Below are 19,570 nucleotides of genomic sequence, written 5' to 3'. Positions count from 1 at the left end.
GCTAATGTATTGCCATGGCAACAACATACATTGAGATGAACCTTGTGGCAGTTGTGATGAACATTATAATTTTCTAGCTTAAATCTTGGTCATTGTCTTGTTTCAACATAAATTAACGTTACAAAGATACAAAGTATACTTACCACATTTGATGTTTATCATGGTTTAAACCAAGAACCACTGAATAAGCAAACCAAATAATACAAAGTTATATTTTTGAAAGCACAATCACTTTTATTTTATGCCACAAAGCAAAACTATTAGGTTCTTTATTGGGGAATTAAAAAAAAAAAAACATAAATTCCACACATTTTATTTACAGTACAGCAGTAGATGTGACAATATTAGAATACAAGCTAAATAATGAAATTAAGTAGAAATTACATGATATTATTGATGCAAGTGTTGTGTACATTAACCTTAATATAAGGTTAACGTTTCTTTTATAATATTCTAGTTATCTCATGGCTACCGTCTCAGGTCCATAATAATTATGTAAATAAATAAGTACTATTTCATATGTTCTTCAAAAAACAAATGAGCAAAAAGAAAAAAACATACAATTAGTCAGCCACGAACGCCTATAAACAAAAGTTATTGTTTCTCTATATATACATCAACAAGTGCAATATAAGCAACAATTTACATTTCACATATTACATGCATTATGCTCATTAAATATTGCTTACTTTGGTTGCTTTATATTCAGGCTTCTAGGAGCTTCTGTCTCACATAAAAAATAAAGCTAATCAGTGCTGCTCATCTCTTGGTTAGATGTTCCTAAAATGTAATTTAGCATAATTAATTACATCATTTACTGTGTCTTGTCCTTTTTTTACAATTGCACAACATAGGCTCTAGCTAACATGCTCACATTTATATTAATGAATCAACAGTCAGCCTCTGTTGGACAAGTTAACATGCTCTAAAATTCAATGAGCCTACTTCAGTTTAAAAACTCTTCATGTACCTAGTCACACAAAGTAAAAATTAGATTTTTTTAACTTATTGAGTCATATTAGTTTCATGGTGAACCTGCTTGTCTCCATATAGTTGCCTGTCCCTCCTTTACTACTTGACATGGCGCTTCGTGGCACATATGCTATAGTGGCTGTGTGCTTTATTTGCCCTTTACTCTTACTCCAGAAGAACATAAAAATGAAGCATATGCTCACAGAGCTGAAAAAGGAGAGGAACCCAATGGTCGCTGCTATCAGTAACGTCTTGACATCAAATGGGAGTTGTTCCTGACTTCCGTTCATACCCGGAGAGGCAGACGGAAAAGCAAACCAACCTTTAAGACGAAAGGGGTTTTTAGAAGATGATGGAAAGGCTCTGACATGCAGGCTGACAGACAGGCTGTTATTTCCTGCCGCATTAGATGCCACACAAAGATAAGTACCGCTGTCTTGAGGTTGTGCATAGCGAACCTCCAGCGAACCATTAGAGAGAGCCCGTATTCTACCAATGGATGATAAAGGTTTTAGCTGTGGGTTCAGCCAGGTGACAGACGGCACAGGGTCACCTTCTGCATTGCAGTAAAACTCCACCGTGTGCCCCTGATCTGTTCTCACTTCTTTAGGTTTGCGATTCAGGATACGAGGTCGCCGACATGTGAGCAGGCCTGGGAGTTCAGCCTCAGTGAAATCTAGAAAACTCCAGCCCTGCAACTGGACAGAGGTAGTGCAAGTCGGTCGATTTCCACCAAAGTCCAGATATAGTCGTCTTCGCACCACCCACAGCAAACGGCAGTCACACGCCAGTGGGTTGTTATCAAGTCCCAGAGTCTTGAGGGTGTCCACTGAATGAAAAGCTCCCACCTCGAGTGTGGTGAGAAGGTTTCTAGACACATTCAGCACTTTGAAATATGCCAAACCCTTGAATGCTCCGATTTCGATGCGAAGCAATGAACCCCCCACCAGATGGAGCTCTTGGAGCCGGAGCAAGTCTCCAAGCAGGTTTCCATGAATGTAGGCGATTGGGTTAAAGGAAAGGTCAAGGTATATTAGATATACAAGATGATGCAAAGGGATGTATGGGACAGCACTGAGTTTAGAGTGTCTAATGGTGAGGGATGTAAGATTTAGGCCAAAGAGACTGTTTCCTGACAGGGTCTCCAGCCAGGAGCAATGAGATATGACAAGTTCCTTAAGACGCTGTAGATGATTGAAGGAGTAGTTTGGCAGCGTGGTGAGGCCCAGTCGGTGAAAATGAAGACTTCTCAGCCCAGTTAGCTGTGTGAGTGCCTCTGTCGGCACAGCGGTGAGGTTGCAACCGTCAAGGTGCAACTCCTGCAGACTGGTTAAGCCAGAGAAAGCTTGATGAGAGATGAACACAAAGTCATTATCTGCCGCTTTAAGAAACTGCAGGGCAGTCAAGTCACGGAAAGTAAAATCTAGAAAAACAAGGATCTCGTTGCTGCTTATGTCCAGTAACCTCAGTTTTGGCAAACCAGAGAATACTCCTGCGGGAATAATCTTCAGGTGGTTGCGAGCAAGACGCAGAGTTATCAGACTTTGCAAGCCGAGAAAGGCTTCCACTTCAATTATCACCATAATATTGTCACTCAAATCCAAGTCTAAAAGTTGTGTCAAAATCTGGAACTGCTCACGCACCAGAGTCTTGATCTTATTGTGTGTAAGGTTTAGTAGTTTAGTGTCTTGCGGGAGACCGGTGGGCACTGTGGTAACTTGTCCGTCAGAGCAGTTCACCTCCAGTAGTACGGTGTTGCAGCGGCAGGGCTGTGGACACGGCCGGCGTGTTTCAGATGTTAATGCCACCCCCGCGGCCAACAGGTAGAGAGCTCCCCAACACAGCCATTGGTGGATGGCGCTCCCTTCAAACATCTGGTGGCCTGCGAGAGAGAGAGAGAGACAGCTGAAAAGAGTGAGCGAGTGATGATATTTATTGTAGAAATGGTGGAAACATAACTTTCTGCAACACACAAATATAAGAAAGGTGGCAGTTGCCATAACTGTCACCTTAAAAAAAAGCGTTAAAACTGGAAGGGACAGGAAGTACATTCGCTGCTGGTGGAGGGTCCTGTCTTTGTAACAAATATTTTTAAAAAAGACAGAAAGTGAAGGAAGATGTGGCCAAATGTTGTCAGATGGTGATGCTGAATCATCTTTTTCAAACTGTGAATGTCACTGATTTGAGTTTATATTTATGTTGTTTACAGTATTTTAATAATCCAAGATGATAAGCTACAGAGGTAACAGCTGTGTCATCAATCCTGGAACAGGCTCCTGCAAGGTTTCACACAAGCCAAATTATTTTTAAAAAGCAGCTAAAAGTTCATTTGTTAATATACATTGTAGCTTTACTTAATTCTACTTGTTTTTACATATTGTCTTTTCTCTATTTTTCAGGCAGTGTTCACACTCAACCTCAACCTTGCGATTCAAAAATGTGTGAAATCACAGGGAATCAAATACTTGTTATCCACCTGACTGACCACCATCAAAGGCAGCTGAAAGCTCCCCAAAGCTAGAAAGTAATTGGGCCTTTGAGTTTTAATTATTATGTTGCAAATTCTGTTCCCAAAGTCCACATCTTCAATCAATTTGGAAAAAAAACAACTACTTACAAGAAGTTACTAGTAGTAATCACTTTGATAAGATAAGACATTGGTGTTGTAGCTGGTTTTGAGACTGTTTAGCAACAGTTTATATCAGGAAGTGGGTTGGCTCTGATGTAAGAACTATAAACCTCTAAACTGCTCTTTTAAACCACTATTAATTAAATCTCTGACCTCTATAAGATCAACAGAAATTGCAGTTCAATCAGCAGAGCTTATCTCCTCCTATACAACTTTGTGGATCAGCCCTCAATCCTCTAACTGTTGAGTTTTAATTGATAAAAATAAAGTTGCAGCTTCAGATCACAGATTGACTCAACTGAAATGCCACTTGCAGTTGGTCAGTCTCCTTCATCCACAATCTACACTGTCTAGTAGTCTGTTTTTATTCCAACTTGACAGCTCTATCAGGAATAAATAAATATAAAAAAAGAGCGGGCTGTCAACTCTGTTTTTGTTGTATTAATGCTGTTTGAAAGCAGCAAAAGGGGCATCACATGGAGGACTTAACCACTCAATTATCTGTGGGTCCTCAATTATTGTAAACATCATTTCTGTCTGGGTAAATTATAATGTCAGAGGAACACATATTCCTTGGCATTTATTCTTTCCATATTTGGTATTTTGTTTATTTAGATACTGGGGTTGTTGTAGAAGCATGTTCCATGCTGATTTAAAAGACCATTTTTGGGTGTACTTTGCATCCTGTAAGACTTGAAGGATCTATTTAACAGTCAAAAAAAGTCTGGTGGCATTTAATGAATGAAGATTAATGTTAATGAAGAATTGTTTTGGAATAAAACACGTCAACTTTAAGGATTTTGTTTTTCATTTGGTGATGGGGTGATAAAGTCTTCAGCCCCAGTGAGGAAGATATTTTTGCATAATTTCCTGTCAGATGCAACATGTAAGATAGATGAAACTTTGTGGTTTCATTTCAAAAGAAGAAGATGTGTATTTTATTTCTTCAGTTCAGTTTATATGATATATATGAGGTATTTCTTGATGCTCAGATCCAGAACAACTCCCATTAAAAGCAACACAATCCTTAATTGAACCATTGCTTAATCCACCACAAGGGGGCAGCAAAAGCAAAAATATATATATGTGTGCAGTATGTCCAGGTCCAGTGGTTTTATAGTACTGTAACTGGGAAAATGGACCAGTTACAGTCAAATTGCTATCAGTAACCACATAATAGCAAATAACTTGAAAAATAATCCATGAAAAAAATAATTTAACAAGTAATTTGAATATGGAAGCAGACATAATTGCTTTTAACGAAGAAACATGAATATGAGGAAACAAACCGACTGGAAGCTTGTAAATAGGACTAAGGGTGTGACTTGCTGAAATGCATTATTTAAATTGCCATGTGAGTGCTGAAAACAAAAAACACCATCAAGTGTGATGCCACCCGCAGCTCTGGCAGCTCTGCTCATGTGTTGTTATGCTGAAGGATGCAACGAATAGAGTGTGTGAGAAGAGGGATGAAAAGAGAAAGACAACAGTAGGACAGATTCCTCTTAACATTTGTGACATTTTGTTTGCAGGAAGAGTTGTGTTTCTAAATGCAAAATATAAAAGTAAGCATGCTAACCAAAGCAAAAAAGAAATGTGAGTTTAAAAGAGAATTTTTGATTTCTTTGCAGACTGATTTATTTTTTATCAACTTTGACATATGTAGTGCTTGTATTTTCTAAAAGATTTTACTCTTCAATCATTGGCTTTAAACTAGAAAACTCCACCTTAAGTGTAAGTAATATTCATGCTGGAGTGAATCAGGAAGATGTCATGTCTCAATGTACTTCATATTTTTTAAAGAAGGTAATTTCATCTCAGCACATTTATAGGTATGGAGCTGTGGGAGTACTGCATAGACTTGAATGCTGGTGTTGACAGCAGCTCCCCAGAGCAGTGAGTGATGGAGGCTGACTCCTCCTGAACTCCTCTGAGAGCACACATGCTAGAGAGTGAAAATAGTGTACAAAAGGTGAAATCGCTGTTATTTACTGTGGCCTGACAGCTTCAGGAGATCAAATACAATGGATGGTATAATAAAAAGCACAGAATTATAGTAATCTTGTAGCGGGGGAAAGAACAAAATCAAGTATTGTAACTCACCGTCTCTTCAGTCTGGAGGGCTCGTCATTGTGATAGCTCCATTTTCACAATTTTAAAATAAGAAAAAACACAAGAGTGCATTGGCGAATGGATTTTTTTCCACTGAGATACTCTCTGGATAAACTGTCGATACAAGCAAAGAGAATTCAAAGAACAGAGTACATCTTTTGATGTGTCAGGTCCACCTCAAAACCTTCTGTTTCTCAAAAATAAATCCAAATAAAACCTGCAGTGTGAGAGAAACAGACAAACATATCATAACAAGAAAGACTCATCCTCCCATTCTGAAATATTCAACCTCCGGAGGAAGCATGTCGCTGCGGCTCAGTTTCCCTGTTGCTTCGCTGTCCTCATGGCAACAACAACCAGGCTCTGGACGTGCGGGTGCTCGGTGCATGCTGGGGGATTATATGCACTAGCTCCTGGACCCCGTCCAACACACTGCACTGGATGACAGGAGGCAGGCACAGGTCAGCCAAATGCAGAGATTTATGGGGCAACACCAGATGGAAATGAATTGAAGCCCTGACACTTAAAGGAATACACAATAAAGGAATAACTTTCCGTCTCTCTCGTCTGTCAGAGACGTCTGAAAGCTTGACAGAGACCATTAATATTAACTGTCATTAACCATTAACCTGTCGGATGTTTGCATCTTGTAGTATTCAGATTTTTAGTATTGTGCTGCAAACACTCCATCAGAACTACAAAAGCCTAAAATGTGCCATAATCTTAATTCTGTGATGTTTTAAATTAGTGATAGTAAGAAAATGCCCATTTGCATTTTTGAGTGATCACAAAATAAAAACTAATAGTAGAAATAACAGTCATACCTATCTCTGCCACAGCACAAAATAAGATGGTGGACTTACTCTATCTATAAAGACATATGTGTAAGGCAAAGAAAGGCAGGGTGAGTTTAACAACAAGGACACTCAAAGGGCTGTACATGAGACATAAAAAGGGATCAAGACAATCAAAGAAACAAAAGGCAACATAAATAGACTCATAAAAATAAACTGAAGCTAAAATTAAACAAAAATGTAATCAGTCAGAACAAGTTACGCAACTTCAGAGATATTAATAACTTTTCCCATATTTAATTAACTTGTAAAGCTCAGTCACTCATCATAGTGACGTGAATGGACACAGTAGGATTAGAGTATAATCTTAAAGGGATAGTTCCTGTTTTTTGAAGTGGAGTTGTATGAGGTACTTATCCATAGTCAGTGTGTTACCTACAGTAGACAGCGGTCAGAGCGCCCCCCGTTTGGAGAAGCAGACAGGAGTCCCAGCATGGAAGCTAAGCAATGTACTTCTGTGGGATGTGGGTGGAGCAGCAACAAAATATATTTAAAAAATCGATATCTACACTATATTTAGAATATTTTCACCACACCATCACACAGCCCTTCCTGACAGGAAACTGAAGCCTTTATCTTAGCTGCTCTTTCCAAAGCCACCAGAATAAACCACATATAAATGCTTCAGTTTCCTGTTAGAAAGAGCTGTCTCACAGCAAGGTAAAGCACTGAAAATATTCTAAATATAGCGTAGACTTATACTGATATTGATTTTCTTAGGTGGATTAAATATGTTTTGTAGCTGCCCCCACCCACAGAAATATAATGATTAGCTTCTGTGCCAAGTAGGTTGTACACACTGACTATGTAACCCATACAACCCCCCTTCACAAAGCCTGAACAATCCCTTTCATATGATTGGAAGTAAATTCAATCTGTGAATATGTTACTGCAGGTCTGACATGGTTTAAATAAATTTACACCAATAAAAGGTGAAATGCTGGTTACTGTACAAATTATTGAGGTTATTTAACTCATGCCTGCAGTGTTTCCACATACAATATTCACTATCAATAAGGGTATCAATAAATGATCAGGCCACAATCCATGTAAATATGTGAATCCTTGGGTTTATTTAGTGACCCCAGTCTCTTACAATTACGTAGACGTTTTTGAACACATCAGGTGATTCAATTTAAAATTAACATTATAATTCATCTATGTATAAGTTAATAAGTTTTAATAATAAAACGTGGATTCTAACATCTTCTTTGATGCATTGTTTAAAATTTGCACCAAAAAAAAACTCTTTGGCAAAAAGAAAAATGTATTGAATTTGTTTTCTTTCCCCCTCAGTGGTTGAATGAGCTCTCATCTCTCATCCCATATCTCTGAAAGAACATAACCAGTGTCAGTTCATTCATGCGTTTATACATTTGTGATTTAGCAGCTCAAGACACCCACACTGCTCCCCTTGTTAATTATATTTTTCAAACAACTTGTTTAATTAGCAAACACTCACATCAGATTCAATGAGAGTTTAAACAATCAGGTGTTCGAGAATTGCCTGCCTCTCCACTCAGCTGCAGGATTACGAGGTGTGTTGACACAAAAGGTGGGTGATCACCACAGAAGAAGAGCCGGTGCTGAGTCAGGACCTTACCATCTGGTACCTCAGGGAACCTGCATTCATCAGCGAATCTCTGTCCAACCCCGGATTCAGTGAGAGAAAATCAGTGATGAATGCCAATTACAGCCTCAGCCAAAGATCCTAATTGCATAATATCCTCCTGTCTTTTTAGCATCATAATATTTCGTCACTGCTGCTCCCTGTTGTGGTGCCTACTGTGAGGTTTCTGGGTACGTTTTTTTTTCCAGATAGAGTACAGGATAAGAGGGGAGGGAAAGCTGTGGGGTGATTTGCAACCAGGGACATGCACAGACATTTTTGGAGGGGCTATTGCTCTCACCTGGAAAATGGGAAATCCAACCCCCAGTTCTTTTTACCCATGTCACCTGTTATGGGTCACCCATCAGCATGTACCTGAATCGTGAAATTCCTGAAAATATTGCAATTTTAAGGTCCAGTGTGTGACATTTGGGAGGATGTATTGGCAGAAATGTAATCATATATATGTTTTCATATAAGGCAATATTTAATTAGGTCTAACTTCAGCTAGTAAGAAAAATTTAACTTTTTTGTTTTGCTCCAGAGAGGCAGCTCAGCCAAGGAGGGGCTGTTGCTTAGGAAACTGTAACCTGGCCTTGTGCATGTCCATGTTTAAAATAAAGGTCCTCATCTGAATTTTAACGAACATTGCAATGACATGGTCAGCATCTTAACATAAGAATTCGGTATTTTGGCAAATTCACTTATTTGAGTTACTGCAAGTAGCCAGTTCGCTTAGCTTAACACAAAGACAGAAAACACTTTTTTTTCTTGTTTGTTTAATCTGGACAAAAACAAAAACCAATATGTTGTGGTTTTACAGGGGTTCCATGTCAGGTTATTTCTTGGGTGAGTGCAGTAAGACAGGCCAGCTGTTTTCCAGTTTCCAGTATTTATTCTAAGCTAAGATTTATATTCACTGTATGAGAGTGGTACCAATATTTTTATCTAAGTCTTGCCAATAAAACAAATAAACCACTAGAGCCACCAGGGTGCATGATGGTATTAACATACTGTAAGTAATAATGTAACATATGATAATAGCCTCATATTTGAGTAAGAGTGGTAGCCTATATTTTACTGTTGTTTGACATTAATGCTTTTATTAAACGTTTTATTAAAGATACTTTGTTGCTGCGGTCTCTACTGATTTATGCATGCATTTTGTATTATGTTTGTTTGTTTGTTTGTTTGTTTGTTTGTTTTCCAGTAACCGTTAACATATGCACTCAAAAAAACAGCTGTAAATATGAGGCATAGAGGAGGAGTTTCACGCTAAAGAAGTAAACTGAAATAGTTTCACACCACAACCTCTCTTACATAAACAGAATTCACAAGAATCCACAAAACAAAAAAGAGCTTTGGTGGTGGGAAGTTTTTCCTCAGGAAGTTCCAACTAATCGCAGCTCTCATCACAAACTGAGTCTGACACTGTTATAAATTTGCATCATTAGTGTTTTCTTGTTTCTGCCAAATAATCTTAGCCCATGTGTCAATGTCAGACATAATTCAGTGAAGTGACAAATACAGAGCAAGAAAATTGGGATAAATGGTTAAAATGATGTCATTTCTATTCATTTATTCCAGTTTCATTATCATGTATTGATTTTCCAAATAATTTCTCAATTTATCACTAAACTTTTCCATCCACACTTTTTGGTTTTTCACATGTACTTTCCTCCACAAGCCACTTCATTTACATGTACGTACTGTACGTCTTTTACTGTAATTGTGTCACTTCCACCTCTGGTACTAGAAGGATATTTTGAGCCTGTGCAGCCGGTTATCAATTGGATTCACATGACAACCCGAGAGCAGACACACTGAAAAACAGAGTGAAAAAAACAGTGTGTGTATGAGGAAACTATACTTCCTCTTTCAAGTGTGAAGGTTCTCTTGTCCGTTAAAAACGTGTGAGGTTCTTGCTGGGACAAACCCTGCTGATTATTCGACAACAAGGTACATTCAAACTATTTCTTCCTATGTGTAGTGATACGTTGATTGTTTTTGTCTGATATTCTTAAATTGAGATCAAATGCTCGTCAAAGCTAATGGCTATATTAACTAGCTATAAGTAGGTAGAAAGGTGAAACAGAGGCTCAGAGATTACAGTTTGAGATGTTTGAACTTCTTCTTTTTGAGGCGAAGGTAATCTTAAGAAAGTCTGCAGTGCAAGAAACCGGCATTTTAAATTCTTATTCAACTTTCACATCAAAGTTTTACGGGAGTCACCTTGCTCTGCGTACCAGCTATCATGACCTCATCAACAGAGTATGTTGTGTTGTGGTTTTAGACTAGACAAGACAAGACAAGCACTGTGCACGTGAACAACAGTCCTTAATGTAGGTTAATGTGTACATATGAATATTATCTGCAGTAAGATTTTACACAGAAGCTGGTCGGCTTGTTGATGCTTGTTTTTGCTGATGCTATGAGGCATGCTATGAATTAAGTAGGAAAACATTCACTCTTAATCACTCAGTTAATAGTGTACAGGGCTGTAGCTACCACTGAGGACACTGAGGTCTTGTCTTCAGTATTTTTGTGGGAATTTGGGGGGGGAAGCAAAAGTAAAGTATAAGTAGGTAATAATATTCACTTTTTTAACTGTTTTTCCTTTGCAGGATGCACATTTTGTGTGCCTTGCTTTTGGCCTTTCTGGTCCTCGGCCACTCTTCATCTGCCCTAAATAAGCTGTGGGAAGAGTGGAAAATCAAACATAGCAAGGTTTATGATAATCAGGTAGGATTGTGGAAAAACCTTCATTTCTCTCTCTTTGTCATCGCGTACAGGAACCCCATCACATTGTTAACTTTTGTGCTTTTTGTTTCAGACTGAGATCGTTTTCAGGAGAGCAGTATGGGAGAAGAACAAACTGCTGGTGTTGAGACACAACCAGGAGGCCTCAGCAGGAAAACACAGTTTCACAATGGGAGTCAATCATTTGGCTGACATGGTAGGAATCAAACAGTTTGTGTTTTCTAGTGTCAGAGCCCAAACAAGAGAGACACTGTCTTTAATCTCAGTCTGGAGTAATTCATCTGTAACATTTAAATGGCTGAACTGTGGGGAAACAGACGTGCAGTTAATGGGCTTTCTGTCACTGTAGATAAATCCAAAGCAATAATTCCACTAATGACCAAAAATATGTGCACAATTTATCAAATGCTCATTTGTTTGCATCATGTTCCAGACGATTAATAATAACCCTCCTAACCCCAGTTTTACTGGTCACTAGACAGAGCAACCTCTCCGGCAGCTAAGTCAATCTTACAGCATGTTATTTGTAGCTTCGCTGCGTTTCATTTATTAGTTTCAGAGCATCACGTTGAGCCTTCCTGCACAGATCTGGTGACATCTTAACAGCTGACAGACTAGAAGTGTTTTTTACAGTTTTTTCCTCCTTACTTTGTAATATTAACCTGCATCATCATTGAGCAACACAGTGGAAAACTGTCTTCATTTTGCTCTATGGATGTCTCTTATTACATGACTATGGTGAAATATTTGGATTATTGTTTGTACAATTGAATCAGTTTTATTTTACATAGCCTCAAGTTTGTTGGCTGGATGCTGAATTAAGCCAAACTATGTCAACTATAGAAGACCCCTCTTTAGCATAACAGAGTAAAAGTAATCATCCAAGATTGAAAATATTCAAAATCAGGGAATTTGCTGTCAAAGAGTAGAGAGCTTAAAACACTGATCCTGTCACCATTTAGAAAAGAAATGTATGAGAGAGACCTCTAGTGGATACAAACTGCATAACAAACATTTTAGCCCTGTACACCAATTCTCTTTATGTCACCGAACTGGCTCCTCTCACTCCCAGGATCTATGCACACGCATGCTTGACATCAGACGCTGTGCATTACTGTGCAATAAGTGCTTTAACACTCACTGACCTCTGTTGGCCAACACTGTTAATCTGCATTTAAAACCTGCACCCTCCATGGCTTAATTTAAACCCTAACCTATAGGCGCAGCTAATCTTCCTTTACACAACCTGATTAATTTAATCCAGTGTGGCTGGGCCAATCTGGACAGTCAGGACTAGAATGAAGTACAGTATGTGGGAAGGCTGTACGGTTACAAAAAGGCATTTGTACACGCAAGCTGGGTGGTTTAGGGAGTCAAAAGGATGAGGGAGAGCATTGATGAAGCTGCATTAGAAGATATTGTAGAGAGGAGGGTTTGGATTTTTATGATAAAACCCCAGAGCAGTGAAGCCCAGATATGTTTGATGTGTTGAAATGTTTAGGACACACTTTTGGACTCCTGTCAGAGAGCCCAAAGGAACGTATGTTATAGTTGCCAGATGGGAGGACAGCTGGATTGTTTTTAACTTGTTAGAAAAAAGGTTTTACTGAGGTTTTGTGATCTCTGAAACTCTGGTGAGAGTCAAATCCGACACGCACCATTGACAGAGGAGGAAGGTATCGTACAGGTAGAAAGAGGAACATGTGAGATGGTGTGGCATCATAAAAACTGTATTGAGCTCTTTGTCCTGAGGGCAGAAGTTTAAACTTGATAAGAATCAGAGGAACTTGTGGGAAATTTTATTATTGTTCGCTGGTGGGAGGCTGAGGTGCAAAATAAAAACTTTTTCCAAAGATGTGACACTAAAACTATTTCCAAATTGGGTCATAGCCTGTTGGGGGCCTGGGAGGAGGGAGGAACCAGCATTATCATGAGCTCAGTTCTCAGATTAGGACTGTTTCAGTACTATTGAGAGGGACTTTTAGACAAGGGGAGATGCATTTGTGGCACACTGAAATGCTGAAATATATTTGTGTCTTTAAACTGCTGAAAATACACAATATTGCAGTGTGAGATGTGCTTTAAGTTAGTAGAGCACTGTTGTAAGAGGTCATCAGTTCCCTCATGTGCATTTTATATATTTACCAGCCCTCTTTTCTATTAAGACAGCTGATGAAATCAATGAGAAGATGAACGGCCTGAAGCTGGAGGAAGCGGTTCAATTCGGAAATAGCACTTTTAGGCAAGTGAGTGGCTTATCGGTGCCTCAGAGTGTGGACTGGAGGAAGTACGGTATGGTCAGTCCAGTCCAGAACCAGGTAGGCAATGGTTTGAGTTCAGCTATTGTAAATGAGGAAATGAGAACAGTGTGATAAATAACCAATGGCAACAAACACAATTTGTCTTTTTTTTTGTCTTTAAAAGGGGTTATGTGGTTCCTGCTGGGCCTTCAGCTCTTTGGGAGCTCTTGAGGGCCAGATGAAGAAGCAAACAGGGGCCCTTGTTCCCCTGAGCCCACAGAACCTGGTGGACTGCAGCACCAACGACGGTAACCTCGGCTGCAGAGGAGGATACATCTCGAAATCCTACAGCTACATCATCCGCAACGGAGGCGTTGATTCGGAGAGCTTTTACCCCTACGAACACCAGGTAAACAAAAATAAAAAATAATAAACTGTTGTTATAGAAAGCTTGACGCTACATACAAATGTGCAACTACTAAAACTGGGTTTGTTAGCATCTTTCTTGTTTGTCCATTTGTTCTTTTCTTCTTTGTTTGTTGTATTGTTTCTTATATATTTTTCTTTCCTTCATGTTTGTTTTGTTTGTTTGTTTGCTTGTTGTCTTTCTTTGTTTACTTCTTGTTTGTTGTTTGTTTCATGTTTGTTGTTTCTTTCTTCTTTCTCAGTTTGTATCTTTTTTCTTTGTTTCTTTTCTTTTGTTTGTTTTTGGCTTGATTTCTTTCTTGTTTGTCCCTTACTCACTTCCTTCCTTCTTACTTCCTTCCTCTCTTTATTTCCTTCTTACTTCTTCCTGCCTCTCTTTCTTTACTTCCTTACTCAACTTCATTTTATTTTAGAGCTAGAATTGAGTTTTGAAAGAGAGTGAAACAGTGTTGTTACTAGTAACTAGTTTGATTAAATAGTGATACATAATATATTTTATAAATCTAATTTCTATTTGTAGAATGGGAAATGTCGGTATTCTGTCAAGGGAAAGGCCGGCTACTGCGCTAACTTCCACATCCTCCCACAAGGAGACGAGAAGACTCTGCAGGCTGTAGTTGGGTCAGTGGGGCCAGTCGCTGTGGCCGTGAACGCCATGTTGCCATCTTTTCATCTTTACAGAGGAGGTGAGGCTGGAGGCTTCTGAATGTGAGAGTTCAACTGATGAGTGATTGGATAACACTGCAGCTTTGAACCAAGTTCTGGTTTGAGTCAAGCGTCAGAAAAACTAAATGCCTTCGCTGTAGTGAATGAAATCATTTTTGTATACGTTTAACAGATAACATGGCATGGGCAGTGTTTTATATTTTATACTTTATATGCCAAAAATAATTGAGGCCTCACAATAGAGACACATTTCAGACATTTTCTTTTCTTTTTCTTTTATGGAGAAAATTCAGTTTAATAAAAAGTACAACTGCTATTTAGGAAAATACCATGCATAAAGTCGTAAGGCTTCCTCTTGCTGCAATATCTCATTTTATTTCAACTTCTATAAAGTGAGCATAGTGCGTGTACAAAACACTCATTAAAATACAATTTCTACAAGGGCAACCAAACTTTTGCTTCTTTAGGGGGGTATAAGGGCAGCTGGGTGGCTTTTTGTAAAGGTGTTAATTGCATTTTATTTAATAGACTGGAAGCTGTCAGGAGTTATAAACACAATGACAACAGGAGTGACTTTACAGCAGGAACTCTGAGTTATAGTAGAGACTAAATCATGTGATGAAATGGTTCCCATTCCCAAAATCATAATTGAAGTTAAGAACCACACAAGATATTAATGATTTCTAACTAAACATAAAACATGTCAGATATCAGCAGTAATTCTATTATTTTACATGTATTTTCTCAACCACCTTATGCGTCTTTCAGGTTTATACAACGTGCCCAACTGTAACCCAAGGTTCATAAATCACGCTGTCCTGGTTGTGGGCTACGGCACAGACGGAGGGCAAGACTTCTGGCTTGTGAAAAACAGGTAAATGTGTTCACCTGTACAATGTGAAAGGAAGAGTATGACTTCACATGTGTGATATTAATATTAAATAAATGTGAATGTTTTAATGATTCCAGTTGGGGAACTGCGTGGGGAGAAGAAGGCTTCATTCGAATTGCCAGGAACAAGGGGAATCTCTGTGGCATTGCCAGCTTTGCAGTCTACCCAACGCTGTGAAAAAGGGGACCCGTCACCTGAATCATCTTGGTAGAATTTAGATAATCGCATTTATTTATTTAATACCAGAGACCAGATGTTTGTTATTTTCATCTTTAATAATGGCACTGTAGACGCTGCCTGTCCTGAAAGTCTGTCCCAAAAAAAAAAAACTCTCACTGATGTTTTGGTGTTTTGAATGAATTCTTATAAAATGTCTGAGTTTCCCTTCAGTAAGCTCCCATCTCTTATTCTCTGTCATTTTGAAAAAAAGATTGCTTGCTTTGAATGTTTAAAATGTATTTTTATATATCATGTAGGTACACTGTATTTTATATAATATATTTGATGCATTTATTTAAATATTAATATTTAAATATTGTCTCAACTTTCTGTCTGTTTAAGTACACACTTAAACACTTGACAATAAAGAAATATCAGTTATCTGCTTGTTAAGAAGGAGACATGGGAATTAATTATTATTATTATTAATGTTAGTAGTAATAGTCAAACTTTAGAAAATTCCTTTTGTTCTTGGTGGTCAATATAATAATAATAATATAAGGTTTTAAAGGATTCAGGTGTACACAATTACATACGAAAGGTTCTCTGGATACCACAAAATGGGTCTTTGGATGGACCAATGGCAGATAAATCATGATAAAACACCCTCTATGGTGGATTAATGTGTCCAAGGTGGTCACCCAGTGGTAAAAAGGTGAAGTGCACTATAAAAATTGAGAAAAAATGAGAACTAGGGATGCAATGCCATATAGGCTACCCTACCTTGGAACTGTTTCACCATAAATGCACCACATTCTTCAGTGCGTTGGTGCCCTCATACATGCAGCTGCTGCCTTTTTTTTTTTTTTTTTTTGCCCCTGCCCCTTCGGTCCACCACTGCAAAAGCTTTCACTGTTGAGGTCACAAAATGATTTGTCATCATCAGCCTGTGGCATGGCTGTCCTCTTTTCCTTGTTATTCTTCCTCAGACCTCCTTCAGCAGGTATGGTCATTTACTGATCTTATGTTTTGGTTGACATTTATGCTTTATCAGTATTTTCAAACATTTGCAAGGGACTTGAAAAATGAGGACTACCTGGTTGGTTTTGCAAATGTAGTTCCACCTCTGTTTAAGTGCACAGCTGCTTCCACGAGCATTTCTATGAGACCTTCTGGGGAGGCAAAGCAGTTTTTAGTGAAAAGGATCTAAAAATCCACTGTACACCTTCTCAACACCAAACAGAAAACAGACAAGTTAGAAAACAGCTGATGTAGTATATCTCTTTAGCAGCAAAATGCTCCTGTTGCTCCAGCCAGATATTTCCCCCAGGAGTTTCTCTAAAGATCAAAAACGGAACTAAAAGAGACTTACATTCATCAGGAGTACAGAAACACAACTCCAAATGACTGATAATGTCGCTCCCCAGCTGCTGGATCTGTAAATAAGCAACTCTGCTAACAAGTTTTTAAATGTTGCTTCTGCTGCTCCCAAGTGGCCAAAAATCAGTCATCGCAGTTTAATGATTTGCAGGTGTGCAGTGAGCGCTGTGATAAATAAAGAGTCTTTCAGATTCAGCTTGGATTTTCCCCTGGTGATCTCAGGTAGGTCAGGTTTTAGCATCTGTGCCATCAAGTGAGAACGACTACTTTTCAGTGCTGGTTTTGGTTTCTGCTTATAATTTTCTGTCCCTAATTTTGGCATTGGACCAAACATAATAGTGGGCCACCTGGTAAAGTATCCTCTGCCAGTCAATTTGTCAAATTATATTATATAAAATATAACTTCTAATGTACATGTATTAATGTTTGCTTTAACATGAAGACCACTCACAATATGTCTTCACTGATGTGCAAATATTTTTTTTAACATTTAACTAATGGGTTTAGTCAGTTTATTTCCATTGCTTCTAAATGTTAATGGATATCAGCTGCTGGTGTTTTAATGAAAGCTGCTGCAGCTGTCCAATCAAAGCACGAGCCAGGCCTGTTAGTCTGATGTAGGACACTTTTTAGCAATTTAGCTTTCACTGAGTTCCTGTTTTAACTTCTTTTCCTAGATCTAGAAATGTTTCGGAGCCTGCTTTTCACCATCATGTGTGGATTTGTAACGGCCGTTATCAATTCAGAACTGGACCGAAACTGGGAGTTATGGAAGAAAGTGCATAATAAAGTCTATTCTCAACAGGTAAGACTAAGGTGTTCATTCCAGTCAACCTAGTAACTTTTAACAACTGTTTGTTTGGCCTAACAGTACATGGACATGTGAAACATTCTGTTATGTGGAGCATACCTAATGAATGATATTCTAAACTCTTCCCCCTTTTTGGTATCTAAGTGTGAATGTTAATCCCATGTTTCTAGATTGAGGAGTTTGGTCGCAGGCGGATATGGGAAGAGAACCTGGAAATGATTAATGTCCATAACCTGGAAGCCTCCCTGGGCTTACACACCTATGAGCTGGCAATGAACCACCTGGGAGACCTGGTGAGTCTATAGCCTCTCAAATGTGTGTATGGATGGTTTTTACAAAGGCTATGGACTGTTTTGTGTATTGGGTTTAACAAGTTATGTGAAAACCAAACATTTGTCCTACCCAGACATGATGTAGAAAGCTGAAAACTTGTTGGTAATACTTATTTTCTTCATTTGTAGACCACTGAAGAGATCACTGGCACACTGACAGGCACCATCGTGCCCTCGGACCTGAAGAGGGGTCGGTCCAACTTGATCAAGGTCAACAGCACGCTACCGCTGTCTCTGGACTGGAGGGATGAAGGCCTGGTAACTAAGGTCAAAATGCAGGTGAGTTCATACCTCAGGCGTCAGTACACATTAACGTAGAACCTCAGGACTAGTCTTTGAAGTTTAGGAAGATCCAGTCTATTTAACTCATGTACAAGTTTTCTCTTCAAGGGTTCTTGTGGCTCTTGTTGGGCCTTCAGTGCCGTTGGAGCTCTGGAAGGACAACTCAAGAAGTCTAGAGGTGACCTGATGTCTCTCAGTCCACAGAACCTGGTGGATTGTTCCATAAAATATGGAAACCATGGGTGCAACGGTGGCTTCATGGCAAACGCCTTCCAATATGTCATTAAAAACCAAGGCATCAATTCTGACGCAGCCTACCCCTACATCGGCAAGGTGAGTTTTCAACACAATGGTCCACTGCATGCATGGGTTTTAAAATTTAAGGTATATTGTGGTTAAACATTGACAATTAACTCCTGACAAAACGTCCCTGCACGTCACTTTCATTTCAGCGGGGTCGATGCAAGTATAACTCGCAGTATCGGGCTGCTAACTGCTCGAGCTACGCCTTTGTACCGGAGGGGGATGAATCTGCACTGAAGGCATCTTTAGCCAAGATCGGTCCCATCTCGGTAGCAATTGATGCCTCCAGGCCCAAGTTTGTCTTCTACCGTCATGGTGAGTAGTCATGGCTTCATAGCTCTTAAAATAATACACAACTTTAATCTTGATCGGATGTAAGGAAGTGAGTTCTTTTACACTTTTTTGGATCTGTGTAAATGGTTTCAGTTCAGTTTTGTGTGGCCCAACAGGTGTGTACAGGGACCACACGTGCACCCATCATGTGAACCATGGAGTGCTGGTTGTGGGCTACGGCACAGAGAGAGGACAAGACTACTGGCTGGTCAAAAACAGGTTTGTCTGAAGTGTTGAAATGTGAATTTTGAATTAAGAATAGTATATTCCTTGATTTATTGGTTTTTATTATGTACATATTCTTCAATTGTAGCTGGGGCATAAACTATGGAGATGAAGGCTACATTAAGATGGCCCGGAACAGACGTAACCAGTGTGGCATCGCTCTCTATGCTTGTTACCCAATCATGTGATCAGCAGAGGGGACAACTTTTGGATGTACATTTCTCCGCAGCAGTTGGGACATTATTTTAAATAAACAGTTTGATCCTTAACTTGTGGATTTCTTGTGGATGCCCCCCCTTTCCTGTCTTCAGCTATCCTATCAAATAAAGGCAAAAGCCCCCCAAAAAATACTTTAAAAAATAAATAAATAAAACTTAGTGGTTCTCAACCTGTGAGTTACATGTGTGACTTCACTTATACAAAGCCGAATATTCAAGTCACTTGTTGACTGCATCTGTAATAAGAGTAAAGCTAGACTTTATTCATTAGCCATTTTTAAGGGGGTTCTCACTTGAGTAACCCATTTCAAGCTCAACACTTTGTTTTTATTTACTTTTTTTTTTTTTTTTATTCTAAGCAAAGTCT

At 38.9% G+C, this 19,570-nt stretch overlaps 3 protein-coding genes across 4 annotated transcripts; 2 read left to right on the top strand and 1 right to left on the bottom strand.

The window, feature by feature from the left end:
- Window positions 1-214: 214 nt before the first annotated feature.
- On the bottom strand, window positions 215-6,120 carry LOC127358242 (leucine-rich repeat and immunoglobulin-like domain-containing nogo receptor-interacting protein 1). Its single transcript, XM_051391208.1, has 2 exons — window positions 5,705-6,120; window positions 215-2,854 (listed from the first exon to the last, which is right to left on the bottom strand). The coding sequence occupies exon 2, from the start codon at window positions 2,844-2,846 to the stop codon at window positions 1,014-1,016; it is 1,833 nt and encodes a 610-aa protein (XP_051247168.1). The 5' UTR covers window positions 2,847-2,854; window positions 5,705-6,120; the 3' UTR covers window positions 215-1,013.
- A 3,845-nt stretch (window positions 6,121-9,965) lies between these two features.
- Window positions 9,966-15,775, top strand: ctss1 (cathepsin S, ortholog 1). Of its 2 annotated transcripts, none has more exons than XM_051390032.1 (8): window positions 9,966-10,135; window positions 10,801-10,918; window positions 11,010-11,132; window positions 13,102-13,254; window positions 13,361-13,585; window positions 14,123-14,288; window positions 15,037-15,142; window positions 15,238-15,775. In XM_051390032.1, the coding sequence occupies exons 2-8, from the start codon at window positions 10,802-10,804 to the stop codon at window positions 15,335-15,337; spliced, it is 990 nt and encodes a 329-aa protein (XP_051245992.1). In that variant the 5' UTR covers window positions 9,966-10,135; window position 10,801; the 3' UTR covers window positions 15,338-15,775. The 2 variants fall into 2 exon arrangements, with proteins under 2 accessions (XP_051245992.1, XP_051245993.1); XM_051390033.1 differs by lacking the exon at window positions 9,966-10,135 and adding an exon at window positions 10,198-10,324.
- Window positions 15,776-15,891: 116 nt separating this feature from the next.
- LOC127357683 (cathepsin S-like) lies at window positions 15,892-19,254 on the top strand. Its single transcript, XM_051390035.1, has 7 exons — window positions 15,892-17,504; window positions 17,681-17,803; window positions 17,972-18,121; window positions 18,233-18,457; window positions 18,577-18,742; window positions 18,877-18,979; window positions 19,074-19,254. The coding sequence occupies exons 1-7, from the start codon at window positions 17,385-17,387 to the stop codon at window positions 19,171-19,173; spliced, it is 987 nt and encodes a 328-aa protein (XP_051245995.1). The 5' UTR covers window positions 15,892-17,384; the 3' UTR covers window positions 19,174-19,254.
- The last annotated feature ends 316 nt before the right edge of the window (window positions 19,255-19,570 follow it).

The sequence above is a fragment of the Dicentrarchus labrax genome, unplaced genomic scaffold (genome assembly GCF_905237075.1).
Source record: "Dicentrarchus labrax unplaced genomic scaffold, dlabrax2021, whole genome shotgun sequence".
NCBI classification, from domain to species: domain Eukaryota; kingdom Metazoa; phylum Chordata; class Actinopteri; family Moronidae; genus Dicentrarchus; species Dicentrarchus labrax.
The sequence above is the reverse complement of the archived record's forward strand: the minus strand, read 5'-3'. Positions and strand labels throughout refer to the sequence as shown.

Excerpts from the sequence above, each read along its gene's own strand:
- LOC127358242 (XM_051391208.1), bottom strand. The coding sequence starts at position 2,846 with ATGTTTGAAGGGAGCGCCATCCACCAATGGCTGTGTTGGGGAGCTCTC.
- LOC127357683 (XM_051390035.1), top strand. The coding sequence starts at position 17,385 with ATGTTTCGGAGCCTGCTTTTCACCATCATGTGTGGATTTGTAACGGCC. Across the intron at positions 18,122-18,232 it reads TAACTAAGGTCAAAATGCAG|GGTTCTTGTGGCTCTTGTTG; the intron begins GTGAGTTCATAC and ends TTTCTCTTCAAG. Across the intron at positions 18,743-18,876 it reads GTTTGTCTTCTACCGTCATG|GTGTGTACAGGGACCACACG; the intron begins GTGAGTAGTCAT and ends GTGGCCCAACAG.
- ctss1 (XM_051390032.1), top strand. The coding sequence starts at position 10,802 with ATGCACATTTTGTGTGCCTTGCTTTTGGCCTTTCTGGTCCTCGGCCAC. Across the intron at positions 13,586-14,122 it reads TTTACCCCTACGAACACCAG|AATGGGAAATGTCGGTATTC; the intron begins GTAAACAAAAAT and ends TTCTATTTGTAG. Across the intron at positions 15,143-15,237 it reads TTCTGGCTTGTGAAAAACAG|TTGGGGAACTGCGTGGGGAG; the intron begins GTAAATGTGTTC and ends TAATGATTCCAG.